The 25765-nt window shown below is 46.7% G+C and overlaps 1 protein-coding gene across 1 annotated transcript in view; it reads right to left on the bottom strand.

Moving 5' to 3' along the window:
* WNT16 (Wnt family member 16) overlaps positions 1-14478 on the bottom strand; it is a 62937-nt gene extending 48459 nt beyond the window's left edge. Inside the window, exons 1-2 of the mRNA XM_069229866.1 lie at positions 13720-14478; positions 13365-13624 (exon numbers count right to left, since the gene is read on the bottom strand). Of these exons, the coding sequence (XP_069085967.1) occupies positions 13365-13624; positions 13720-13814 (355 nt within the window). The 5' untranslated portion in view covers positions 13815-14478. The remainder of the gene's footprint in view (positions 1-13364; positions 13625-13719) is intronic.
* Between the last annotated feature and the right edge of the window lie 11287 nt (positions 14479-25765).

The raw sequence follows: 25765 nt of genomic DNA, 5'->3' as shown, positions 1-25765 counted from the left end.
ACTTTGCAGCAAGGGGACATTAATGGCACTTTACTTTTTAATGAAAAACTGACCTACTAAAACAAGGTTTTGCATCAAATACTAACACCTCCTTGATGCAGGTGCTAACAAGAAGAAATGTTTTTATATCTCAAAAAGATTTACAGATTATATGTATGCTGCAGTGCACAACACACATTGCATGAGATCCTTCTATGTTTGTCTAGATATAGTAATTGTAGGAAATTGGACAACTGGTAGAGGGGATAAAACCATATTCAAGCAACAACCACAGTTCTTATCAGGGTGAAACACAAGCAACCCCAAATTAACCTGTGCTCAACCCTCTGGTACTTAGCACAAAGTAGTCAGGTTTAACTTATAGGCAATGTTTAAAGTATTTATGCAACACCTCAAACAGTAATAAAGTGAAAATACAACACAAGAAAAATCCCACGCCAATTTAGAAAAATTGAGTAAAATGTAATAAATTAGGAAACTAAAATGACAATAATCCAGTTAGTAGAACTGGAGATATGAAATGTAATAATTTAAGTGACAAAAGTGCTTAAAAGCACAAAGCGCCAACTGTGGTTGTCTGGTCGCGCCGGACCCGGACAAAGTCACAAGTTAAGGTCAACCACAATGGAGTATGGGCCGGATACAGGGACCATGTTAAGCCTGCTAAACAAAGCACCTTAACTCTGGGTTGAGGAGCCTTGCGAGGTCCCGCATCAAGGATGCATCGCACAGCAGTGGCTGTCAAGTCCTGCTTTGAGGATATGTCATGCAGTGGCGTTTCCGAGGAGCTGCAGGGCTACAATGCGAGGCCCTGCACTGAGGATGCATCACGCAGTGCCGGTTCTGAGGAGCTGCAGTGCGAAGTCCTGCATCCAGGATGTGTTATGCAGCGGTGGTTCTGAGGAGCTGTGGGATCCTGCATTGGAGATGCAGCTCTCTATGGCAGTTCAGTTGCGGGACTGTGAGGCAATGCGTTGGTTCTGCCCAAAAGAACTCAGCTGGGCTGGCAGAGCACCTTTGGGTCCATTTCCAAGGGTCCATGACTGGGGTGGCACCACTTGTGGGACAAGACTCACAGCAGGCAGAGTCCAGGTTTGGTTTCAATGTGTTTGGGGGCTTTTCTGTCTCTGAGACACTGATCAAGAGGCCAGCCAACTAGACCTTGGAGTCACTCTGGTGGTCCTGGGTTCAAGATGCAGCTCTAGTCCTTCTCACTCAGGTAGCCAGGCAGCAGAGTAGCAGTCCTTCTTGCAGAGCATCATAGCAGTCCTTCTGAGTCTTCCATAGGTCCAGAGGTTATTCTGAAGAGTTGGGGCTGAGGGTCCACTATTTGTACCTCGTGCCCACTTTGAAGTAGGAGAAGTTTTTAGAGGCTACGACCCCCAGAGGTGCTTGGAATTTCCTGCCTCCTTTCCTTGACCCCGACTTGTCTGGGGATCCAAAAGACTAGTGTTAAACCCTATGTAAATGTCCTTAGGCTGAGCCTTTGTGATGTGTAAGTGTGGTAGGTGACAACTCCTTCCCTCATCAATTCAGAGATGTCCCATACTGCCAACACCTATTACCCATTGTCTCACTGTCTGGGAGAAATACACATAGCCCAACTGCCAGCTACACCTAGCCATGTGACCAGGGATACAGACATCAAATGGTTAAGACAAGAAAATTCCAACTTTCTAAAAGTGGCATTTTCAGAATTGTGACTTAAAATCAGACTTTACCATTAAAGGGGGTTTAAATTACCATTCTTTAGACACCAAACTTGAGATTACTATCTGCTCCCAATTGAATGTTAGCAATTATTAAATGTAATAAGTTAACCCGATCTTATCCTATGAGAGAGGTGGGCCTTGCAGTAGTGCAAAATACATTTGAGAGTTTTTATTTCCAGGACATGTAAAAGTTAAAAGTTCAAGCCCAACTTTTTTAAATATAATGCAGCCTGCCCTATGGGCTATTTAGGACCTACCATGGGGTGACACACCGATCAAAAAGGAAAGTTTAGGCCTGACAAAATGTTTATTTTTCCAGGTTGAAACAGCAGTTCAAAACTCAATACACAGGCTGCAATGGCAGCCCTTAGAAATGTTTGCAAAGCTTCTTAAGTGGCTGGCACAATAAATGCTGCAGGCCCACCAGTAGCATTCGATTTACAGACCCTGGGTAGGTGTAGTTCCCCCTAACAAGGGACTTACTAGTAAATGAAATGGGCTAATTGGATGTAAGACAATGTTACAATGTTTAAACAAGAGAGCACTTTAGCACTGTTTAGCAGTGGTAAAGTGTGTAGAGTCCTAAAGCCAGCAAAACTAAATCAGCAAAAACAGGAGAATGGATGGCAAAAAGTCAGGGGAAACCCACACCAAGGAAGTCAGGTCCTAAAGGAATTTATACTAGAAGGGTATGCTTCCAGTACAAAACATATGCTAACAGTGCACACTCACCTCAAAACTGTGGTGTGAGTCTGTGAAGCATCCTAATTAGCATGCCAAAGCAGGGGATGAGAGCAGCAATAGGCCAGTCTTACTACATGTAAGTCTGCGCTTTGTTTTCCCCCTTGCACAACTCAACAATTCTGTTTGTATGAAAAATGAGTAACTCTGCCCCCACAGACTGCAGTATATCACATACAGATTATGACAAAAACACTCAGTGATTTCAGACAGCCAGATAGCAATGTCACCAAAAGTGTTGTCAGACAAAACAAGCATTTGCAATGCAATGGGTCTCATGTTCGCTCGAGTTAGAGCTATTAGCATTGTAAATTCCTAACTGGACTTTTCTTGCCACATAAATTGAAGATGAAAAGTAAAACAGTTTCCATAAGCGAGCGGTTTCAAAGTGCCATGAGCATGTGTGCAAAGGAGAGACACAAAAGGAAAAAGAAGTTTGCTTGCAGTCAAACATATCGGCAAAAGTGCAATTATCCATGTCACTGGGTCGGTGTCTGAGGCGGTAACACAACCGCCCCAAGGAGGGACAAACATAAAGCATTTGCCAATTATAACAAAGGATTTTTGAAAGGCAAGCCCGTGAACGAGTGATAGCGATGGACGTGCGGTGAGCATGGTTAAAAGCCTACAGATAGATTACAACAGGTCAAATCGCTTGGGTGCGTGACCTAAAAACAGGTGGTAGAACAGTGGGCACCAAATTAAGCTAACTTCTGAGAGTTGGGATCAAGAGGGCATCATTTGATCTTTGGGGGCAAGATTATCCACTTAAATTATTGATCTGGGTCAGATCCACAATATACTTAAAGGAGTGAACATTGTGCATTAAACAAATAACCATCACCACAAACCCTGATCTGAATCAATTCTGTGCCACAGTCCCTGTAAAAAATCCCATGCAACTTGGAGTTGGGCAATTTTGTGCTGTGTCATACATGCAACTTCCTCAAGATAAGGAAAATGCGTGCATCCACTGACCAACAAGGAAGCCCACACCCCAGCCCTATACCAAGCAAAATTCACTCACTTCCAAGAGATCACATCGCTGTACGGCCATGTGCTAAGATTGTTCAAAACATATACTGACTCCTCACCGTGCATCACACTTGTCCATTCGCCCTCACTGCCAACAGCTTTGCATCCAGTCTTATCCAAAATCTGAAGGAAGGCATACTCCTGCTTTGTCTATTTTTGTACTCATCCACTATCTTCTACTCACACCAATATCACAAGACAAGCCCAATCAAGCTCATCCCCATCTCTTCACCCGATCTCATGTGACCCTATTTCTAACAAAATTATAAACCCCTTGCCAGCTCTAGAAACTCGACTGCCTTCTGTTCTTTTCAATCAAACTACTTATGTCTGTCACATTACTTCTTCAGTACGGGTTGCATATCTCTTTCATACCAAGATGGGCTTTGTATGGGCTGGTTTGAGCAACGGTATGACGTCATTTTACTATGGAAGTCAAACACTGAGATTGAGTTTAGCCAAGGATGCAATCACACCCTCGCAATTCTCCGGGTGCAATGCCTACCACCCAGTTACCCAGGGGGCATGTTCCCAGTCTCATGCCATCAATGGAATGACTATTTTTCAATCCACCCTATTCCACACCATGACAGTGGTCTTATTCCATATGAATGAGTGCCATGGTTGGAACCCAATGCATTTCTTTATCCTGTGCACATACTGTAACAAAAGATGGTCCTCTTGTAGGTTCTCAATGCCTGAACAAACTCTCAGGATAAATGGGGACCACCGCGCGCTGTCTGTTAGCAAGCACTCGTTCAAATGATTTAGATTACAACGAAATATTTCAAATTGCTTCCCGTAAAGTTTAATTTAAAAATGTTAATTTCACTTTAGTGTTAGGAAGTCGTTCTGCCTTAAATTGCATCCCAGATTTAGAAGAAAACGAAATGGAAGGCGGGGGTGAGTAACTCTTGCATTTCGTTCCTACTGTGCACAAAAATAGGCGACATTAAACTTCCTGCATGAAATTCGAGTACAAACGAAACTCACATTCATTGGGATATACAGGAGGGCATTTTAGCGTGGACTTCAAAGTCGTAGTGAGCGATGGGCAGTATTTCGCCAAGATTCCATTACGTCAGGAACTCACTCTTCTGTACAATGGCCAGAAGCAGAAAGCATTTCAGTTCCACGCTTCTTTCTTACACTCCCCACTGCCCCCCCCCCACCCCGCTCCTTATTATCCAACATAAAATTGTAAAACAACTTTAGCTTCTCTCACATTGTTAATATTGTGGTAGATTATATATTCGCGTTGTTATATTTTTTATCTTCATATAACTGTATTCTCCATGAAGCTGAATAAACACAGACGGCATTTCAGCACCGACTCAATTTACGCCGGCAAGTGTTGTGCAGCATTGGGTCCTGTGGCCCTCTGCACTCTTTGGGGGTGGACAGCATTTCGGCAGGTTCTCTGCAGAGGAGTGGCGCATTTGAGGGGGAGCTAGTGTTACAGCATTTCAGCAAGCACTCATTCGCCAGTAACTGGAGGCCAAAACTACAGCAGGTTATCTGACGTACTAGGAACAGTGGGTTCATTTTCAGCAGATTCTAATACTCCCATGGTGGGTGGAGAGAATATGGACATGTGATTCTACGCCAGTGCAAGCGGGTCGGTATTGCAAGGCACCCCGACCCCCAAGAATGGGGGCTAATGTTGGCATGTATTTGCATACACTGGTAAAGAGCTGGACAGCATTTCAGCATGCTAGCACGGGCCGGCAGGTGGCCAGAGTGGACCCATACAATAGCTAAATGAGGGACAGTGTTCGAGCAGGGGCACTTGCTGAAAGAAGTCACGGAGACTGGGCCGGGGGGGGGGGGGGTGCTCTCTATACTCAGGCTCGCCAACATGATGTTAGTGACAAGTAGGGACCCCGTGCTCAGTGCCGTAACCCAAATTGATGGAGCACCCTTGCAGGATATGATGGGGGGATCTCAGCCTCTCATATCTCACAGATATTCATGAGCCATGGTAGAATGGGCCCCCCTCTGAAGGGTTGGGGCAGCTGAAGGTTTTGATCCCCGCCCCTGTATGCGGGAGTTGCATGGCGTCCGTTTCGCCCACCCTATGCTTTTATGCTCACGCATACCCAGTGTTTGCAATGGAAAAATAGAAGCGCAGATCCTCTGTACAAGAATAACCGCTTATTTCTGAGAATTGCTGATACTCTTCAATTAAAAGTATTATGTTTTTCTTGAGAAGTGCAGGTGTTCTCCCTCTAAAACTAAAAAGGTGGCGGTACTCCGTACCGGACAGTACCGGCCCATTTAAAGCGCTGCGCATACCCCCTCTCCGAGAGATTGCAGCAGTATGCGCACTTCCGGTGCAGACTCCTGCGCGTGCACACAATGGCTCTAGCACTCCCAGGCTGCCCCCAGCTCCTAGAGTTACTGCACAGTGTGACTCTCTGGGAAGGCCGCCCCTTCAAACGTGTACATTTTATGAGCCTTTGAAGCGGCCCTGGGCACAGCGCGGCTGCGTTAAAGCCCGGCTAATCGCCCACATGGACTGGCACCACGGTCGAACCGCGGATTAGTCATGAAAGAGACCCCACGGCATATTTGCTTTGAAAAATTAGCCACTTGAGCAGGGCTGAAAGGTTCCTAGATGTTGCGGTTACATGAAAGCACAGCGAGGCATTCTCTGCCGGCTGCATAACGCAGCAGCTGCTCGGAGAATTACTGCGTAATGCTGCACCGAGCCGGTGACCCTGGGTCATAGGTGAGCACCGGACTCCTGTGGAACCCGGCATCCCGTGAGTTAAAGGTGTGCACGGCACCTGCAGAGTCCAAGTGTGATGTCCGGAAGCCTAAGGACCAAAGATGGCTCGATGGAAGCCGGCGAGCTGGGTGTTAACTGTGCACCGGGCCCTGCAACGTCCGGTAGCCTGTGGTCTAAAGCTATGCACCGGCGTCTGTAGACTCCGGAAGCCTAAGGATGAAAGGTGGACACGGTCCACGCAGGGTCCGCTAACCTTACAGGGGTACACCTTTGGAATCCGGCTACAAAGGGGTTAACGTTGTGCACTGAGACCTGCAAAGTCTGGCTATCTACGGGGTGACTATGTGCACCGGTGTCTGCGGGGTCCCACAAACCGTGGGTGGGTTAAAAGTTTGCACTTGCCTGCAGAGTCGTGCAAACCGTGCGGTAAAACTGTGCATCGCCCGGTGAATTTGGGTAACTCTAAGCGTGACGTGTGCACCGGGCCCGGTGGAGCCTGGCAGTCCAGTGCTTAAAGGTGTCACTTATATACTACGACAGAGAAACGACAACCTAGGCAGACGACGGCGACTCTAAAGCTAGCAATGGGTAAACCCCAAGGCAGGCTCTAGCCAGGTTTGTCCCAAACAAGCTCCTTTCAGGTATGCCACTCTTGGCACTCTCCAATTTATCTCTCAACGTGTTGGTACTGCGACTGTCTTTCTGCGCAGCCGGCTCTCTGCCATACCCGTACACACTGCCTCCCCACACACATAGGGGGTCATTACAATCAGCCGCCCGCCAAGGTTTGACCGCCGGGTGGCCGCCAATGCAGCCGCACTCATGCCACGGCCATTATGAGATCCCCACTGGGCCGGCGGGCAGAAACCTGGTTTCCACCCACCCGCTCAGCAGGGATCTCGGCCGCAACACAGGAGCCGGCTCCAAATAGCAGACAGTGAAAAGCTGCACGGGACCGTGGCAGGGGGCCCCTGCGACTCCCCTTTCCGCCAGCCTTTTCATGGCGGTGCAAACTGCCATGAAAAGGCTGGCGGGAGGGGGACTCATAATCCCCTGGAGGATTACTCCCGCAGGGACAAAAGTGGCGGGAAACGGCCGGTCCCGGCGGTGTGACCGCGGCGCTTTCGCCGCAGTCGTAATCCCCAGGATTTCACCGCCAGCCTGTTGGTGGTGAAATCCGTCAAAAGAACCCTGGCAGTCAAAGACCGCCAGGGTTGTAGTGACCCCCATAATCTGTTCAGCACTGCCCCAGTCCGAGCCCCCTCCTCACTCCGTGTCAAGATCCCTTTTATTTGGCTATCGTCATAAAAAAGGACACTAGCTGGGTGGGGGAGGCGTAGAGGGCAACAGGGCGTTTAGTGTCAAAGGATGATGCTAGTATTGGCAGAGGCATAAATAATGCCTCTAACCAGACCAGCGTCATTTTCTGATGTTAAAACCCCTTGGACATGACTCATGTCTAAGTTAAGACAGGAGTCATGCCCACCACCCCAATGGCCATTGCCATAGGCCCAGTGCCAGGAAGGGGGGCCCAAGTTAGGCCCCCCCTATGGCAGTACAGAAATACAAAAACATTACTTACCTCTACTTACCTATACTTACCTAGGATGGCGTCCCCCATCCTCAGCTGTCCCTCTGGTGTGGGTGGGAGTGTCCCTGGGGTCTGGAAAGGGCACCTGAGGGCTCTTTCCATGGTCTCTGACCATGGAAAAAGGCCCACAGGTACCCTAACTCCTGCCCTGACCCAGGCGTTAAATAATGGCGCTAAGCAAGCTTAGCGCCATTATTTAGGCCCTCCTCCCCCGTGCACCATTTTTGCACAGGAGGATAAATAAGGCGCCTGGGCCTTAAAGTCATTTTTTGCCCGGGACTGTTTACCTTGCATCTCATTGACACAAGGTAGTTTTCCGCAGGCAAAAAATGACATTAACTCCAATATTTTGACGCTAGATGGGTCTAGCGTCAAAATATAAATATGGAGTTAAGTTGGTGATGAAATTGCGTAAAAAAATGATGCTATTTCAGCACAGAGTATAAATATGCCCCATGGTGCCCTGTACAGCTCAGTTCTAGCTCCACTTTGGTGGGAAAAATGAAGCGCCCTAAATCTCCAGGAAGACAGCCCTATTACCCAATATTTGCCATATTAGGTTAATGGGCAGTCTGGCCCTGCTGGGATACCGATGCATGACCAGGGTTCATCAACTGATGAATACACGAGCCCGTCTAACACAATCATCTGTTGTTTTTTTTTAGATAAAAGCTAAAATGCAGCTAAGAGCAGGTGCGGCGGCCTTCCACTGACTGTTAAAGAAGGATTGGATGCAAGCACTATGGGGCTTCAAAGCCCGCACGGATCAGAGAACAAGAGATGCGGATCACAGCACACCCAGGGGGGGATTACAACACTCCTCACTCGCCAACATTCTGTCACCAAAGCGTTTTTTCGGGTTTTAAAACCGCTAATTAACATAATCATAAAAAATGTCATCCCTGACTTGGACCAGATGATGACATCATAGGCAGTTACATCACGTGGCCTTGGAACCGGATGAAAGGAAGTGGAGAACCAGTGACTCCTAACACCAAGCCTGGGTAGTCCTGATTCCACCTCACGCTTCTTCCACCTTCCCATGCGTCCTGTTTCTTTTATCTAACTCTTGCGTGTTCGTTTTCATTCCTTTTTTTCCACTCTTGTCATTCTTTTTCTGTCTTCCTGTTCCTAATTTCCTCCACATTCGCTCCGCCTTTGCTTCCTTGCTTTCTCTGGTATGCAGGGTCAAAGCCTGATGATGGGAAAATAAATACGCGTCCCCAAAAATGATTAAATGTGGCCACCACCTGCACAGACTGAGGCCCATATTTATGGGTTTTGTGGCGCAGAGCAGCGCAACAAGACAACTTGATGCGCTGCACTGCGTCACAGGGAAAGGGCAGGAATGCACCGTATTTAAGCCATACAGCCCATTCCTGTCCTTTCTCCCTGTCCAGGCCCCTTTTAGCAGCCTAGGGCCAACCCGAGCATCCTTGGACAATGGTGCCAGGGTGCCTGCATTGCATGGCTGATTGTTCTTGTTCAGGAAGGGGCACCTTCCTGCACAAAATCAATCCTTAAAGGCGTTTTCCCCTTTCTATGTATGCTGCGGAATGCAGCAGACATGGGAAGAGGAAAAAGCTAGGAGAAATAAGGAAATTTCTCTTCGTTACTCCTCTCATTGGGCGTGCATTTTTTTTGGCGCATTCCCAGGTTTACCACATTTGGTAAATCTGGCAATGCATCAGAACCCATGAGAATTGAGTGGGAAAACCCATGCAGCATCCATGGAATGCTTCCCTTGCGCAGAGTAATGCAACACAGCAATTTGCCCTGCCTTACGCCATATTTTTTAAGCCATTCAAAAACAAATGGCTTCAAAAATATGACTTAGTGGTTTGCGCCACATATGTACTACGTTGCGTGGTGCAAGCATGGCGCAAACCAGTCATAAATATTCCCCTGAGTATTTTATTTCAAGACACTGCATGTTTTGATTAGTCTCTTCCTGCTCCGGGAGATAGTTGTGACTTCTGCACTGGTTAATTCCACAGCTCCACCAAGAGGAGCATAATGGCTCCAGTAGGCTCTAGTGTTTCTACAAAGACAGTAGCCTACTCCCTAAATTAGTAGGTTTGGCAAGTACGCACTCCCAGCAAGGGTGGGGGGAGCACTGTACAGCTAGAAAAACAGTGAAGAAGAAAGAAAAGCAATTTTTCATTTTGTTCCTATTTTTTCATTTTGTTCCTTAAACACATGCTTTAACTATGCTGTGTCCTGACCTGCTATTCCCTTGGCAGCAGCAACTGTGATGTCAGAGCTCAACAGTAATAAGTTGTTACAGTTGAGTTTGAGTGTAATTTCTTTGTAATAGGCTACTAGGTGGGTCACAAGTGGCCTGTTATAAAGAAATTACAGGGAGGTTTTTATACAGCGATTGCAGAATCCTATGTATTGTAGCAGTCCTGGGGAAGAGGACCACTAAGCCACTCACCACCCAGGATGAGAATCAGAAGCCGCTGGGGGGACCATCGGCCAGATGATACGCAAACTTGCAGCACACCTAGGGAAGGGAACCCTTTATCACCAGGTCAGGTGATCAGAGCAAACCCTGGGAGAGGCTTGAGGGTCACAGCACTCCCTTGCAGGGAGTCACAGTACACCAGAGGAGGGGGAATCACAGCACATTAGAGAAAGTAGTTTGGGAAATTGAGATCAGACTCCAGAAACACAGGTACTCTATCATAACCGACAGTTCCCTGGGCCACAATATTCCATGAGGAGACACTGGGGTCCTATGATGTGGCTGTCTCATCAAGGACTCCTGGGACATAAGGTGTGGCTGTCACATCAGAGATAACAGATCCCAGGGAGGGCTGTCACATCAAAGATAATGGGTCCAGGGCATGGCAATTACCTTTGAGATAATGGGCCCAGGAGGCTGGTGTCACATTAGAGATAAAAGATCCTAAGGAGGACATGCCACATTAGGAGCTCTGGGGATGAAGGTGCATGTCACATCAGTGACACTATGATCCGGGTTCAGCTGTCACACCAAACATAGGAAAGGGTTGTAATATCGGAGGCACTGGTGCCACAGTGGATTCCTTTTACACTAACAACACAAAGGGCACTGAGACAGTCACATCAGAAATATTTTGTTAGGAGAGGGGCAACTCCTCTGCAGTAGCGAAGGGACATCGCCCCCTGACTGAGCCAGCAGATGAAAAATAAACCAATACTTTGCTATTGTTTTATTTGTCATCATTTTTCATTTGCTGGCTCAGCCAGCAGCGTGTACAGGGAGGGGCGGGCTGGGCCACAGGAGGGGGGAGGGGGGAGGCAGGAGGAGGGGAGAGTGCACTAAGTGCCCATGTGTGTTTGGCTGGCCATCTCAGGCTGGTCAAACACACATCTGCACTTAGGTTTATCCATCCCGGCTGGTTGGAGAAACAGCACAGACCCCAGGCTTGTGTCTTTGCGGCGGTCCAAGTCGCTCAATCCAATCCTGATGCTGATTTCATGCTATGTTTAGCATGAAAGCAGCACCAGGATTGCTGGAGAGCCTGTGCTGGTGTCCCAGTGAATGCCGGCAATGAGCGAGGTAGTATGATGTGGCAGAAGGGGCAGACGAGGAGAACTGGTAAGTGTTTTGGGGGGTTTTTCTGTTTCCCCTGTCCCCTTCATCGCTCCTGCCCCCCTTTGACATATGCAATGGCTGCCTCTGCTGTCACATCATAGAAATTGGCCGCCCAGCCAAGGGCTGTTGCATCAAAGGCATAGAATACCGGGAGGGCTGTCACATCTGAGATAATATGTTCTATGCATGTATTGTTGTTTGTTATTATTTTGCAACTGTGGAAAGCTTTCTGACCTCATCAATGATGTTGTCTGTGCTACATAAAATCCCAAATAAGGGACATATTTATAAGAAACTTGAGCCGCAAAGTGTCACTTGTTTGGTGCTCTGGCGGCGCAAGCCTTTCAACCATAGCTATGAGGGCCTGCAAAGCCACTAGGTGTTCCTTTGCATGGCTTCTTAGCTATGGAGGAAGATAAAAATGTGCACGTCACTGCGTTGCCTTACTCTGTGCCAGGGAGGTACTCCATTGGCATTGCTGTGGGTTTTCCCATGCAACACCCATGGATTTTGATGCTGGCCCAGGTTGACTTAATCACAAACTTGGGGGAGCGTAAAACCTTACGCCTCGCTAGAGAAGGCGTAATGAGGAGAAATATTTTAAATTCTAAATTTTTTCCTCTTTCCATGTGTGCTGCATTCTGCAGCACACATAGAAAGATGAAAACGCCTCTCTGGATTGTTTTGTGCAGGAAGGCATCCCTTCCTGCACAAAAACAATCCTGCATGCAACGCAAGCACAGATGCACCGTGGTGCGAGGATGCCTGAGTTGGTGCTAGGCAGCCAATTGTGCGCCAGCACAGGGGTAACGGGCAGGAACGCACTGTCTTTCATAAATAAGGTGCATTCCTGCTCTTTCACGTTGTAGTAGGACAGTGCCGCAAGACTTGTGGCACTGCCCTCCGCCAATTCCCCATAAATATGAGCCTAAATACATAAAACAGAGATAATGGTCATAGAGACCGGTTCTTATATTCAAGAAACTGGGATCCAGAGACTGCCTCTCACCTCACAACCACTGGGATCTTAAGCAGGGGCTCTGGGACATGGAGGATGCAGGGAGGATGTTTCTCTTCAGAGACGTTGGAACTTAAGACGGCTGTCACATCAGAGACACAGGTGTGTAGGGAAGGTCAGAGGCTCAAAGGTCAGGGAAGCGGTTATCACACCAGAGACACTATGAACCCAGGAGGGCTGTCACAACAGAGACGCTGGTGTCCCATGGGGAGAGCATGTCACATCATAGACACTATGGATCAGGGACGGCATTTCGCGTTAGAGACACACATAGGTGACCCCATTATGGGCTGTTTTATCAGAAGCACTTTGGATCCATGGATCTCCTGATCTGTGTAGATCCGCGGATCTCTCTGGAGAGGGCCCGCGCACATTAGTGACAGTTCAGGCGTCTGAAGAAAGAGTCACATGGCGAGAGGGAGTGAGAGCTGGAAGGCAGCACTGACCTCGCACCAGGGTGAGGTGCGGACCGAGGAAGAATCCCATGACCCCTGACCCCAGGGGGCAGGAGGAGGAAACACATTCCCTGGTAGAGTGAAGTCTGCAGAGGAGACACGCAGGCGAGACTCCCGGAGCCACAGGGAAGGGGTGGCGTGATGCCTCACACCAGCAGCAGGTGAGCTTGGATGGAAGGGGTTGACTATGCTAAGGAGGCCAGGCAGAGACAATTACGGGGGAAGTCTGAGCAGCAACATTCCGTCATGTCAGAAAGTTCCATTTTGAATAATATGGGGAAGTAGGAATCACTTGACCCTGGTCCCTAGGCTCATGGACTCTGTAAAGGACTGACACTTTGACAGCCAGACCCCTGAGGGCCTCTTAGTGACTAGGCGTGTCTGTGGTGGAGTGGCAGGGTTCCACAATTTACCATAACTAAAAACACACAATTTCAAAACCGACCCCTATATCTGCACTAGGATGAGACTGCGAGGAAGGCGCTACGTCACACTCACCGCTTGTCATCTCGTAGCCCAAGGACGGGAAGAGCGCCCCCTCCAGGGCGGAGGCATCCGAGGGATTGTCGGCCACCGAGCAGTTCCACCTTTCGTGCCGAAACTGTCGCTTGCACTCATGTAGCCCCAGTCGGGCCCCCTCCCTGATGCTGGGCAGCAGGTAGGGCTTCTTCTTGCAAAGCTCCTTCTGCCTTGGGCTCAAGGGCAGGCCGGCGCAGCCAAGCTTCTCTGGCACGCCTATGGAAGCAATGCCCAGCCACCTGCAAGACAAAGCAGTCTGCTATTAGCATCAGCCCAGGCAAGCACCGGGAAGGGAGGGAGATATGGCACATGACCTGAGAAGAGCAATACTCACATCCAGTGACCCTGGGAGCAACAGGGGAAGATGGCCAGCAACGCTGCCAGCAGGACGCAGAGGCGAGGCAACCCCAAGTGTGCGCCCCTGTCCATGGCCGGGCTGGGGAACTGGAAGGTCCTGAGCTGCGCGCCCTTCTCCAGGGCCACCGCGCGCTGCCAGACGCACAGACTACTCCGTGTATGGAGCAGAGGAGCGGCCAGTGGGTGAAGATGTGGATCCGGGCACCGTGCGCCCTGCCAGGCTCTTTATATAAAGAAAGAGACGGCACGAGAGAACACTCCGCAGGGTGGCATAGAGCGTCCTGGTAGGCTGTGTATGTCAACGATAAGAAAGCAGGAGGCGACGCTATGGGTCCTGGCACCGTGCGCCTGTCAAGCTGTTTATATCAAAGATGAGAGGGCACGAGGCCACACATTGGAGGCTGGCATCTTCGCCCTGGCAGGTCAAATATGAGAATACAGCAGAAAAACGATCTGGAAACCCCTCTGGAGCGGACTCCTTCTTTGAACAGGCTACTGAGCACGGAGGTGGCCACTAGTGCTGCTGCGAGAAAAAGCCAACAGACTCCCTTTGGTGACAGTTGAGAATCTAAGCACCGTCTCTGTAACAGTCTCGCAAGCCTGAGGTGACCGCTGGCGCAGTTACAAGAGGTCCAGACCTTCCCCTGGGTGTCAGGTGTGAATCCAAGCACCATCTGCGGAGAAGCCTCCCGTGGCGGCTGGAGCTGCTGCAATGGGCCACTGCTCCTTGGTATTAAGTGGGAAACTTTCTTCCCGAACGGTCCTGACCAGCAGCCACAGTTGGCAGGCCTGCAGGACAGCACCGGGCGCCCATTGGCTGTGAGGCTCCTGGAGTCTGAATAGATTAGTAGCTCCCGCGGCTATTGGCCAGAGGTGCGGTGGGGTGGCCAAAGGAAGGCAACTCATGGTTACTTGTAGTATTGTATTGTATTGTAATCGTATTTATATAGCGCTTACTACCCCTGACGAGGCGTCGAAGCGCTTAGTATTCGCTTCACGCCACGAACAGCGATCTGAGAGTGATGACCTAGGGTCTATGAGCTACGGATGCCTTCTCTGACGCACAGACAAGGCACTGATCTAGGGGCTCCAAGCAAGAAGTAGTCGCCCAGGGACACTGACTAGGGGCACAGATTTCGGGACATTGATCCAGTGGCACTAACATATAGATGCTTACCTCGTGGCACAGCCACCGGTGGATAGGCTTAAAGGCACTGATCCAGGGACATGTGCACAGGGATTCCGACCTAGGGAAACTGATAGAGGGCAACAGACCGCGGCGCTGTGTTAGGGGGACTGATCCAAGGACACTGACTCTGCCACTGACTAGGACAACTAACCCAAGGAAGCAGAACTGTTACATGGCGTTAAATTTAGGTCCTCTGATCCAGGGTCATCAACACAAGGATACCGACAGCTGAACACTGACATAGGGTCACTTTTCAGTTAATGTCAAGTTCATTATGTATGTTTGTGTTCATCGACCTTTACGCGTAGAAAAAGTTCACTGTTAATATACAATTTCCAAAATCCAAATAAGGCATGCCACATCAAAATTCCTTTTTTTAATTCTTTATAAAATTAAGATGCGAATGATAGTAAATGGTGTAATCCCCCACATACCCTTAAGTGGCTGAGACATGGTGTGAATAAAAAATAAATAACCACAATCTCAGTGGGTTGTTTCCTATCAGTTCAATAAAGACGACTTTTGGGTACCAGAGTATTTAGCCCAGCGCCGAAATCCTCCTTCACTAGTACCCACTGCTGTAGTTTGTCTATTGATCAAAGAGACGGCAAATAGAAGATTATAATTCACATTACATTATATTACGTTTTAGATTATCATATCGACACAACTTCTTAACAATTTTAAAATTATTTTTTATTATCATTTGTTACCATTCAAAAAGTTACTTATTGTGCATTTTATTGCCTGAAAAAACATCCAATATGATATACACACTGCAGTCGGCACATGTTTCGTGGTTAAAACAAGCTTTTTCAAGGTTCAAATTTTAAACTTTCAAGACTCGCATCTTTCGTCAAAAGTTTTTAGCTTTATACTTTCAGTAATCTTTTAAGGTTTGAAAAACTTTTTTCTTTCCATATCTTTAATCCCTGCTAGTTTGAAAACCTTGGTGATCCACACCCACATCACAAATTCGATGCCACAGGTCTCTACGCAAATTGGTTTGAAAAATAATAGGTTCCCATCTCTCCAGCTACCACACGATTCTCCAGAACATCCTCACTACCGTTCTGCCCAATCACCTCAAGGCAGCACATTCTCTCGAGCTAACTTTTTTATTCCACGAAAAATCGCTGCAAGTTAGCACATCCTCACAATCAATCTTTTCACTTCACTCCAACTATATGTCCTTTTTTGTACATCTTAAAATGGCGTGTCAAAGCAAGTGGTTTCTTGCTTGTAAAATGTGAATTAGTGTTCATTGAAGAAACTTAGCAGCACTCCATCATATGACATTTTTGAGAAAAATAACTGTCCCACATTTGGTGCCCTGCAATAGCAGCTATACCAACAATAGCCTATCTAGATATTTAAGTTTCGATACATATCCACTCACATTTCATCAGAAAGACTGACTTACAAACAATATCCTAACTACTACATCCCCCACTACCACTTTTATCCCTCTCCAACATGGTGTACAGCCCTAGTCTCACAATGGTGACTAATCTTTTCCTCTCGTGTGGGCCTCATGAGGCTCCATGTTTTATTCTCATGCAGACTAGTCACTGTTCTCAGCGTCTCCGTGCTTATTATATAATTTTGAGGCCAAGATTTACAAAGGTTTTGCATCAGGTTCGCATTACTTTTGTAACAAAAACCCAACGCAAAACCTTTTTGGGTGGTTTACAAGTTAATGCAAATTGGTATTAGCGTTGGTTTGTGGGGAAAAGTAATGCAAACCAGTAGGAGGTGCTGCTTTTCGTTACTTAGTGCCAAGGGGGCATCACATGGGTTGTACATGGAGTTCCCATGCAACCACCTATGCCTTTTGATGCAAAACCCTATCTACTAACACTAGTAGATAGGGTTTTGCACCAAAAAATAATGCTGTTGGAAAGCAGGCATTAAAAGGAGAAATGTTTTCATTTCTGTTGGACCTGACCCTTTTTACAGGATCATCCCCAACCTTTTTGCCTTTCTCCTTCTATTTTTTCCGACCCTTTTTGTTGATGTTAGGACTGGAGCAATTAACATTGGCCTGCCGAATACCAATACCACACACTCCCTGCCCCTTTTAGTCTTGCTCTTGCAGGTTCCTATTTTCTATTTTGTGATGTTTTTGCTGTCTTTTTCTATCTCCCCCTTTCCAATCTGTGTATTTTCCCTCTCTTGAACTCAGCAAATAACTCATGCAGAAAAACAAATGCCAGTCCCCACAAATAAGTGCCGAAGCCTCCCACCGGCAACCACTGGCTCAAATTAAGCACTGGTCTTTAGAGAAATAAGGAACAAGATATTCCAAGATAAATCTCACCTTCTAACTCGCATTGTCTTAACCAGCTTTCCATCCTCCAAAGTAACACTCTTCTAACCTGTCCAGAATCACCTGCTTTGCTACAAGATGCATGTGCGGTGGAACCAGTCTTTTCGAGAGTACAGTGGGTATATGACAAGAGTGGGTCAACCAAGCAAAATAGCTTCTCAGAGGGTGACTAGGGCCCATATTTATGGGCATTTAACACAGGACAGTGCAATTGACAAAGAGAAAGGGCTGGAATGTGCTGTATTTAAGCAATATGGCGCATTCCTGTCCTTTCCTATTGCACTGGTGCTGTTTTGGCATCCTGGCACCAATGCAGGCACCCTTGCACCATGTCTGCATTGTAGGCAGGATGGCTTTGTGCAGGAAGGGATATCTTCCTGCACAAAAACAATCCTGGAAGACCTTTTGCTCTATCTATGTGTGCTGCAGAAAGCAGCAGACATAAAAAGAGGAAAAAACGAGGAGAAATATAGATATTTCTCCTCATAGTGCCTCCCCTGGGAGGCGTAAGGCTTTGGCGCATCCCCAGGTTTACAAGCTCCTGTAAATCTGAGGATGCGTCAACATCCATGAGTATTGCGTGGGAGCACCAACTGCAACGCCCATGGATCACCTCCTTTGTGCAGAGTAAGGCAAAGCAGCGGTTTGCACTGCCTTGCCTTACTCCATATCTATGAGGCCATTCAAAGCCATGCTAAGTGCCTTTGCATGGCCTCTTAGCTAGGAGTTCAAGGTTTGCATCGCTGTTGCATCACAAAAAAATGACACAACGGTGGTGCAAGTGGCTCATAAATCTGCCCCTAGGTTTTCAATATACATCTCTCTCACACACATTCACTGTGAGAGCCTCTTCCATCCCCAGCCAGGTTCCTAAAATTGGCAGCCTCAAAACAAACATGTTCACTCATCCACAGACAGATGAAGCATGCACTCTATGCGTTTGTAGGCTACAAATTGCCTCAGTGCCAGCACATCTGCAATCTCCTATCCCAATTTCTTTTATCACACCTGTGCTGATGACACTCACATCTTTTCCTCTTTTAAATCCAATCCCTCCATCTCCAGCCTCACATCTGAAATTGCCTACCTGCTATTCATCACTTGATAACTTTCTCTCTCTGTTCTATAATGTTAAACTCCCTCAAGTTTGGAGCACAGTAACAAACAAAAACACTCACAGCTCCACATACCCTGTCTGATTCCATACTCTTTGCACTTCACCCTATCACATTTTCTCCAAGTTGTAACCACAGCCTATTTGCTGTCTCATTTTCTACAAGGATAAAAGTTCGATTAATGCTCCAGAGCTGATCAAAATCAGTTGATGATTGGGCAACCCTCATATGCATTCGCACCCTCAGTCAGAGAAGTAAATTTCATTTTCAAACACTCTTTTACCCGCCCTCACTTCACCATCATTCACAGTACCAACACCAAAACAGATGCAAGAATTGACAGTTATTGAAACAAACACATTCAAAGTCATACGCATGTAAAATTGTGTCCATGTTATAGCACATTCAAATCACCCCTTCTGGCATTACCAATGTTTGGTAGAGGAGGTGGTGTCAGTAAAGCTAGTGGTATGGTACTGGTGGTCGGGTTGGTTGTATTTATTGTATTGGTTATGATGGTGGTATTGGTTTCTTTGCTTTGGTGGTTGTATTAGTGGTGGTACTGTTAGTGGTGTTGTGGTGGTGATAGTGGTGGTGATGGTGTGGTATTAGCAGTGTTGTGAATGTGGTATTACCAGGGGTGATGTGGCATTGGGGTGGCTTTGGGACTGTAGAGAGATTGGTAGCTGAGGTGGTGATAGTGATGTTGGTGGTATTCGTGGTATTGATAGTTGTGGTGGTATAGGTGGTTTTGATATTGGTGGTGTGTTAGTGGTATTGGTGGTGGTGGAATTATTAGTGTTTGAGTTGGCCACAGTACTGGCTTGCTGCTCCTTATTGTGCTATTGGTGGTGTTTTTTCTGTATACAATACACATAAAAAAGAGTTTAAAAGAGTTGAATGTGACAGACGGCCTGATTTAGAGGTTGGCAGATGAGGGTTACTTTATCCCGACTGTGACAGATATCCCGCCCGCCGTATTACAATTCCATTATAGCCTATGGAACTTGTAATACGGCGGACGGAATATCCGTCACGTCCGCCAAACTCTAAATCAGGCTCAAAGACTTTCATGGTTGAATGCACTTTTTAGGTGTAAAATAGTCCCTCATGCATTGCGGTGCAACCTCTATTTGACGCACAGGATACATAAAAAAAATGCAAGTACATGACGGTGATCAAGAAATACACTTCTCAGATGGGATGGACCATCTCTCAAGACAGTAGCTGAAAAAGGCTGATGCAAGTAAGTTGGTTAAAGGGGGCTGACCCATATCTCACTTCATTTATATTTTTTTCTACGGTCTTCAGTTTTTTTATTCTTAGTTAGTCCATGAGCATATGAAAATTGTATTCGTCCAAGTCCCCGGATCAAATTGTAAAATGGATTAAAAGAAAAAAAATCTTCGAAAATGGCAAGATTCCATGTTATTCTGGCGTCGCTTCAGCAAGGGCTTTATTTCTTTAGCGCGTCCTGACCAACAGTTCAAACTGCACCGTAAGGGCCTTTTGTGTTATGTTCATTGCACGACGTAGTTTATCCTTCTATGTGGCCTAGTGTTAATATTTACTTTTAGAACTTGTCACATATTACCTTTATCCAGAATTAAACTGGTTGTTTTGCTCAGCACAAGGTACTCGGCCGGTCAGGTGATTTATTTTCTTGATCAAATATATATCTTTGTGCATCTCTGTAGAACTGAACTGCTTGCTGTGAAGGCTGCGGTGGAGAGGTTCAGGCCTCGACGCTAAGCAAATGCCTTTGGGTGAAGGAGAGCAATGTTTCAACGTCTTTTGTCCCTACGCCGTACTTTCTCTCCCTTTGCCAAAATAGAGATAATGGCAAATCTGCAAGTAGCTTGAATCAGACTAAAAACCGGCATAAATGCGAAGATTATATTCTCCAGTCAGTGGTGCAGAGCCCAGTAATGTCACAGAAAGTGTTTGATGTCAGAGACTGAGAAATATATTTAGCTGGTATTTTGGATTCGCTGTAAAAAATATGTCATTTTCGAATGTGAGTTTTCACATTTCGGCCCGTATTTATACTTTTTGACGCTAAACTGCGCTAACGCAGTTTAGCGTCAAAAAGTTTAGCGCCGGCTAACGCCATTCTGAAGCGCCATGCGGGCGCCGTATTTATTGAATGGCGTTAGCCGGCGCTAGCAGACCGGCGCTGCCTGGTGTGCGTGGAAAAAAACCACGTACACCAGGCAGCGCCGGCATTGGGGAAAATGGCGTTAGGGCGTCTTAAAATGGGGCAAGTCAGGTTGAGGCAAAAAAATCGCCTCCACCCGATTTGCGCCATTTTTAACGACACCCAGACGCCATTTACATGACTCCTGTCTTAGTAAAGACAGGAGTCATGCCCCCTTGCCCAATGGCCATGCCCAGGGACTTCTGTCCCCTGGGCATGGTCATTGGGCATTGTGGCATGTAGGGGGGCACAAATCAGGCCCCCCTATGCCAAAAAAAAATATTAAAAAAAAACAAAATTATACTTACCTGAACTTACCTGAATGTCCCTGGGATGGGTCCCTCCATCCTTGGGTGTCCTCCTGGGGTGGGCAAGGGTGGCAGGGGGGGTCCCTGGGGGCATGGGAGGGCAGCTGTGGGCTCATTTTGAGCCCACAGGTCCCTTAACGCCTGCCCTGACCCAGGCGTTAAAAAGAGGCGCAAATGCGGGGTTTTTTGCCCCGCCCACTCCCGGGCGTGATTTTTGCCCGGGAGTATAAATACGACGCATTTGCGTCGCAGTCATTTTTTTAGACGGGAACGCCTACCTTGCATCTCATTAACGCAAGGAAGGCGTTCACGCAAAAAAATGACGCTCATTCCTCATACTTTGGCGCTAGACGCGTCTAACGCCAAAGTATAAATATGGCGTTAGTTTTGCGCCGAATTTGCGTCGAAAAAAACGACGCAAATTCGGCGCAAACGGAGTATAAATATGCCCCTTCATCTATAAGTGTCGGCTTTTATGTCCTGCTAGCGCAGGTGTCTTAGTAAAAATTATTGAGTGTTTATGTATTTTGAATAATAAGTTTATGTAGACAAAGTAATAACGTAGAAAAATAATGCACGCATTTGAAAATGTGATCACGAATAATGGCCACCAATGTTAACGAAATGTATTAATCAATGATTAATACTTATAAAATGTTGACTATATGGTAAACTAATGTAGTAATATGTCATATTGGGGGTTATGAATTAAGCTTTAGCTTTATTAATTGTAGTCCTTAACCTAGAAAGTGTCTTGGCCTACTTGCCAGGCCTCATGTAAAAGCTGTATTTCTTAGCGTTTAATAAAAAATGCTGACCAAGTGAGTTTAACTATGAATGTTTATTGTATTGTTTAACTCCTTCCCCTCCTGCAGCGCTCAGGTGCCACGGACGTAACCATTACGTCCTGGGACCGGCCGTCGGGGGAAGCGCTAGCGCTACCCCCGAGGGCCCCTCTCCTCCTCTCCAGGCCAAGGTGGGAAGGGGAATCGCTTCCCCTTCCACCTCTGAACCCCCCTGCCCACCCCAGTGACGTCTCATGAAGTCAGCACGCAATTGCGTGCTGACCTCATCAGATTTCACCTCCCATCGCACTGGAAGCATGCTTCCAGCGAGATGCGGAAGAAGAGGGCAGGCAGAGACATCAAAGAACGGAAAGGCTTTTGATGTAATTCTGAGCATTTCTATAGCCCAATCGTGATGCAGTCGGGCTGCAGAAATGCCCACTAGGCACCAGGAATTTTGTTTTTTTTGTTGTTTGTGTATAAGGGAGAGGACCCTTGGGCAAGGGCTGCTACCCATTGGGCCAAATTATTTTAGGCCCTATATTGATTCAGCCGATCTGCCCCCGGCGGGGTAGAGGGAGGAGCAGAATCCACTAGACACCAGGGATTGTTTTTTTTTGTGTGTTGTATCATAAGGGGAGCGACCTCTTAGGTAAGGGTCGCTCCCTAGGGGGAAATAATTTTATTAGGCCTATTCTGCGCCCCTCGGTGGCAGACCTGCCTATATTGATTATGCCGATCTGCCCCTAGGAGGGGCAGAAGCCACTAGACACCAGGGATTTGTTTAATATGTTTACATTGATAAGGAGGGCGACCCCTTATGCAAGGGTCGCTCTCCTAGAGGCTCAAATTGTTTTTAGGCCATTTCTGCCCCCCTTTCGGGCAGATTTGCCTATTTTTATTAGGCCAATCTGCCCCCAAGGGGAGCAGAAAGCACTAGACACCAGTTGTTTTTTTTTTTACGTTATTTTAACGCAAGGGAAGTGACCCCTTTGACAAGTGTTGCTCCCCTTGGGTGGGGGGGGGATTTATTTTAGGCCATTTCTGCCCCCCTTGGGGGCAGATTGGCCTATTTTAATTAGGCAGTTCTGCCCCCATGTGGGGCAGAAACCACTAGGATTTTTGTTTTTTACAGATGGGGAGCGACCCCTTAGGCAAGGATCATTCCCCTGGGGGGGGGGGCAATTTATTTTAATCCATTTCTGCCCACCTTGGGGGCAGATCAGACTTTTTTTTCGTAGGCCAATCTGCGCAGAAACCACTAAACACCAGGGATTTTTTTGGCACCAATTTCACGCAAGGGTCAGATCGGCCTATTTTTGTAAGGCTCATCGGCCCCGCAGGGGGGCAGGAACCCCACCAGACACCAGGGAAGTATTTTTTTTTTTTTAAAAAGAGGGTTGGGGTTTGGCCATACCCCCACCCCAAATAAATGGGGACAAAATTGTTCTGCCACACTGGTGGGCAGATGGGGCAATTACCCCCGATCCACTCCCTGGGGGGACAGAAAGCCTTCTAGATGCCAGGGAATTTTAAAAAATGGTGGGCTTGTGGCTACCAACCAGTATGGGCATGCACACGCCTCCACCTCAAGTGAAGGGGGTAACAGTCTTTCAGCTCTCCCCTGTACACTAAAACATCTTGTCCCATGGCAAGCAAGAGGATATTTGGTTATTTTGGGTTTTGGTTTTACATTTGGGCCATGAGAGCTTGGCTAACTCTCAAAATCATCCCACTTGGAATGGTGAGGGCTGCACTTTTTGGACTTTGGGACGCTGCCATGTAGAAAAACCTAGACACATCTGAAAACTAAGCATCATGGTGAGTCCAGGGTGGTGTGCTTCACATGCACCCGCACCATTTTCTTACCCACAATGCCCTGCAAACCTCCTGTTTTGCTGGAAATCACACATATTTCCCACATGTTTCTGATGGAACCTTCCGGAATCTGCAGGAATCCACAAAATTCCTACCATCCAGCATTGTTGCATCTATACCGATAAAAATTCTGCCCCACTTGTCAGCCTAAAAATATTTTTATTCAAACTGCCCTTTTGGATCCGCTTTGGTTCCCCCTAAATTTCGACATGTGTTTGGCTCTTCCCTGTCACAGGCACTTGGTCCACCTACACAAGTTAGGTATCATTTTTACCAGGAGACTGAAGGAAACGTTGAGTGGTAGGACATTTGTCCAGGTGCTGTGATCCCACACAGAAATGTGGGAAAAATATGATTTTCTTGCTAAATTTGAGCTTTGCTGAGAATTCTGGGTAAGAAAACACTGGAGGATCCACGCAAGTCACACCTCCCTGGACACCCTCAGGTGTCTACTTTTCAGAAATGTCTGGGTTTGGTAGGTTTCCCAATATGGCTGCTGAACCCAGGATCAAAAAGCGGAGGTGCCCCCGCAAAAACAGGTAGTTTTGTATTTGATAATTTTGATGTGTCCACATAGTGTTTTGGGGCATTTCCTTTCGCTGGCACTAGGGCTACCCACACAAGTGAGGTACCATTTTTATCTAGAGACTTGTAGGAACACTGGGTGGAAGGAAATGTGTGGATCCTCTCAGATTCCAGAACTTTCTGCCACCGAAATGTGAGAAAAAAGTGTTTTGGGGCCAAATTTTGAGGTTTGCAAAGGATTCTGGGTAACAGAACTTGGTGAGAGCCCCACAAGTCACCCCATCCTGGATTCCCCTACGTGTCTAGTTTAAAAAAATGCACAGGTTTGGTAGGTTTCCCTAGGTGCTGGCTGAGCAAGAGGCCAAAATCTACAGCTAGGCACTTTGCAAAAAACACGTCAGATTTCAATGTAAAAATGTGATGTTTCTATGTTGCGTTTCCTGTCGCAAGAATTAGGCCTACCCACGCAAGTGAGGTACCATTTTTATCGGGAGTCTTGGGGGAACACAGAATAGCAAAACAAGTGTTATTGCCCCTTGTCCTTCTCTACATTTTGTCCTTCCAAATGTTAGACAGTGTGTAAAAAAGATGTCTATTTGAGAAATGCCCTGTAAATCTGATGCTAGTATGGGCACCCCGGAACTCAGAGATGTTGAGATATTAGGCCCATTTTAGAAATACAAAGGTTTTCTTGATACCTATTTTTCAGTCTTTGTATTTTACCAAATGAATTGCTGTATACCCGGTATAGAATGAAAACCAATTGCAATGTGCAGCTCATTTATTGGCCCTAGGTACCTAGGGTTCTTGATGAACCTACAAGCCCTATATATCCCCAAAACTAGAAGAGTCCAGCAGACCTAAGAGTATATTGCTTTAAAAAATCTGACTTTGCAGGAAAAAGTTACAGAGTAAAACGTTGAGAAAAATGTTTTTTTTTTCACCTAAATTTCAATATTTTTTTATTTCAGCTGTTATTTTCTAGGAAAACCTTTTAGGACCTACACAAATTACCCCTTGCTGAATCCAGAATTGTATCTACTTTTCTGAAATATTTAGTTGTCTGGGATCCAGCATTGGTTTCACACCCATTTCTGTCACTAACTGGAAGGAGGCTGAAAGCACAAAAACTAGTAAAAATGGGGTATGTCCCAGTAAAATGCCAAAATTGTGTTGAAAGATGGGGTTTTCTGATTCATGTCTGCCTGTTCCTGAAAGCCGGTAAGCTGGTGATTGTAGCACTGCAAACTCTTTGTTGATGACATTTTCAAGGAAAAAACCACAAACCTTCTTCTGCAGCCCTTTTTCCAAATAAAAAAACAAAAACGTTTTGCTGTATTTTGGCTAATTTCCTGGTCTCCATCAGGGGAACCAACAAACTCTGGGTACTAGATATGTGCTTAATTTTAATGCTTAAAGACTTTGCCCTTTTTAATTCTGATGCTGAAGCCTGATGCTTTGCTGCTCGACTGATGTCTTGAGGATGATTCTGCTTTACTGATACACCCCGAAGGGTAGGTATATTCCAGATTGTGATTATCATGCATATATGCTTTTTTTTTTAGGTACCACCTGCGCTGTTTGATATAATCATAGTTAGATGTTTTTCCAAATTTGTGTTCCTAAATTGTTTTGCTTGAAGCCCAACATGCTGATGCTTTTTTGAAGTTATTTAAGGATTCTCACTAATGACTTAT

This window comes from Pleurodeles waltl, chromosome 4_1 (assembly GCF_031143425.1).
Source record: "Pleurodeles waltl isolate 20211129_DDA chromosome 4_1, aPleWal1.hap1.20221129, whole genome shotgun sequence".
NCBI lineage: Eukaryota > Metazoa > Chordata > Amphibia > Caudata > Salamandridae > Pleurodeles > Pleurodeles waltl.
This window is presented reverse-complemented; position numbering and strand designations above follow the sequence as displayed.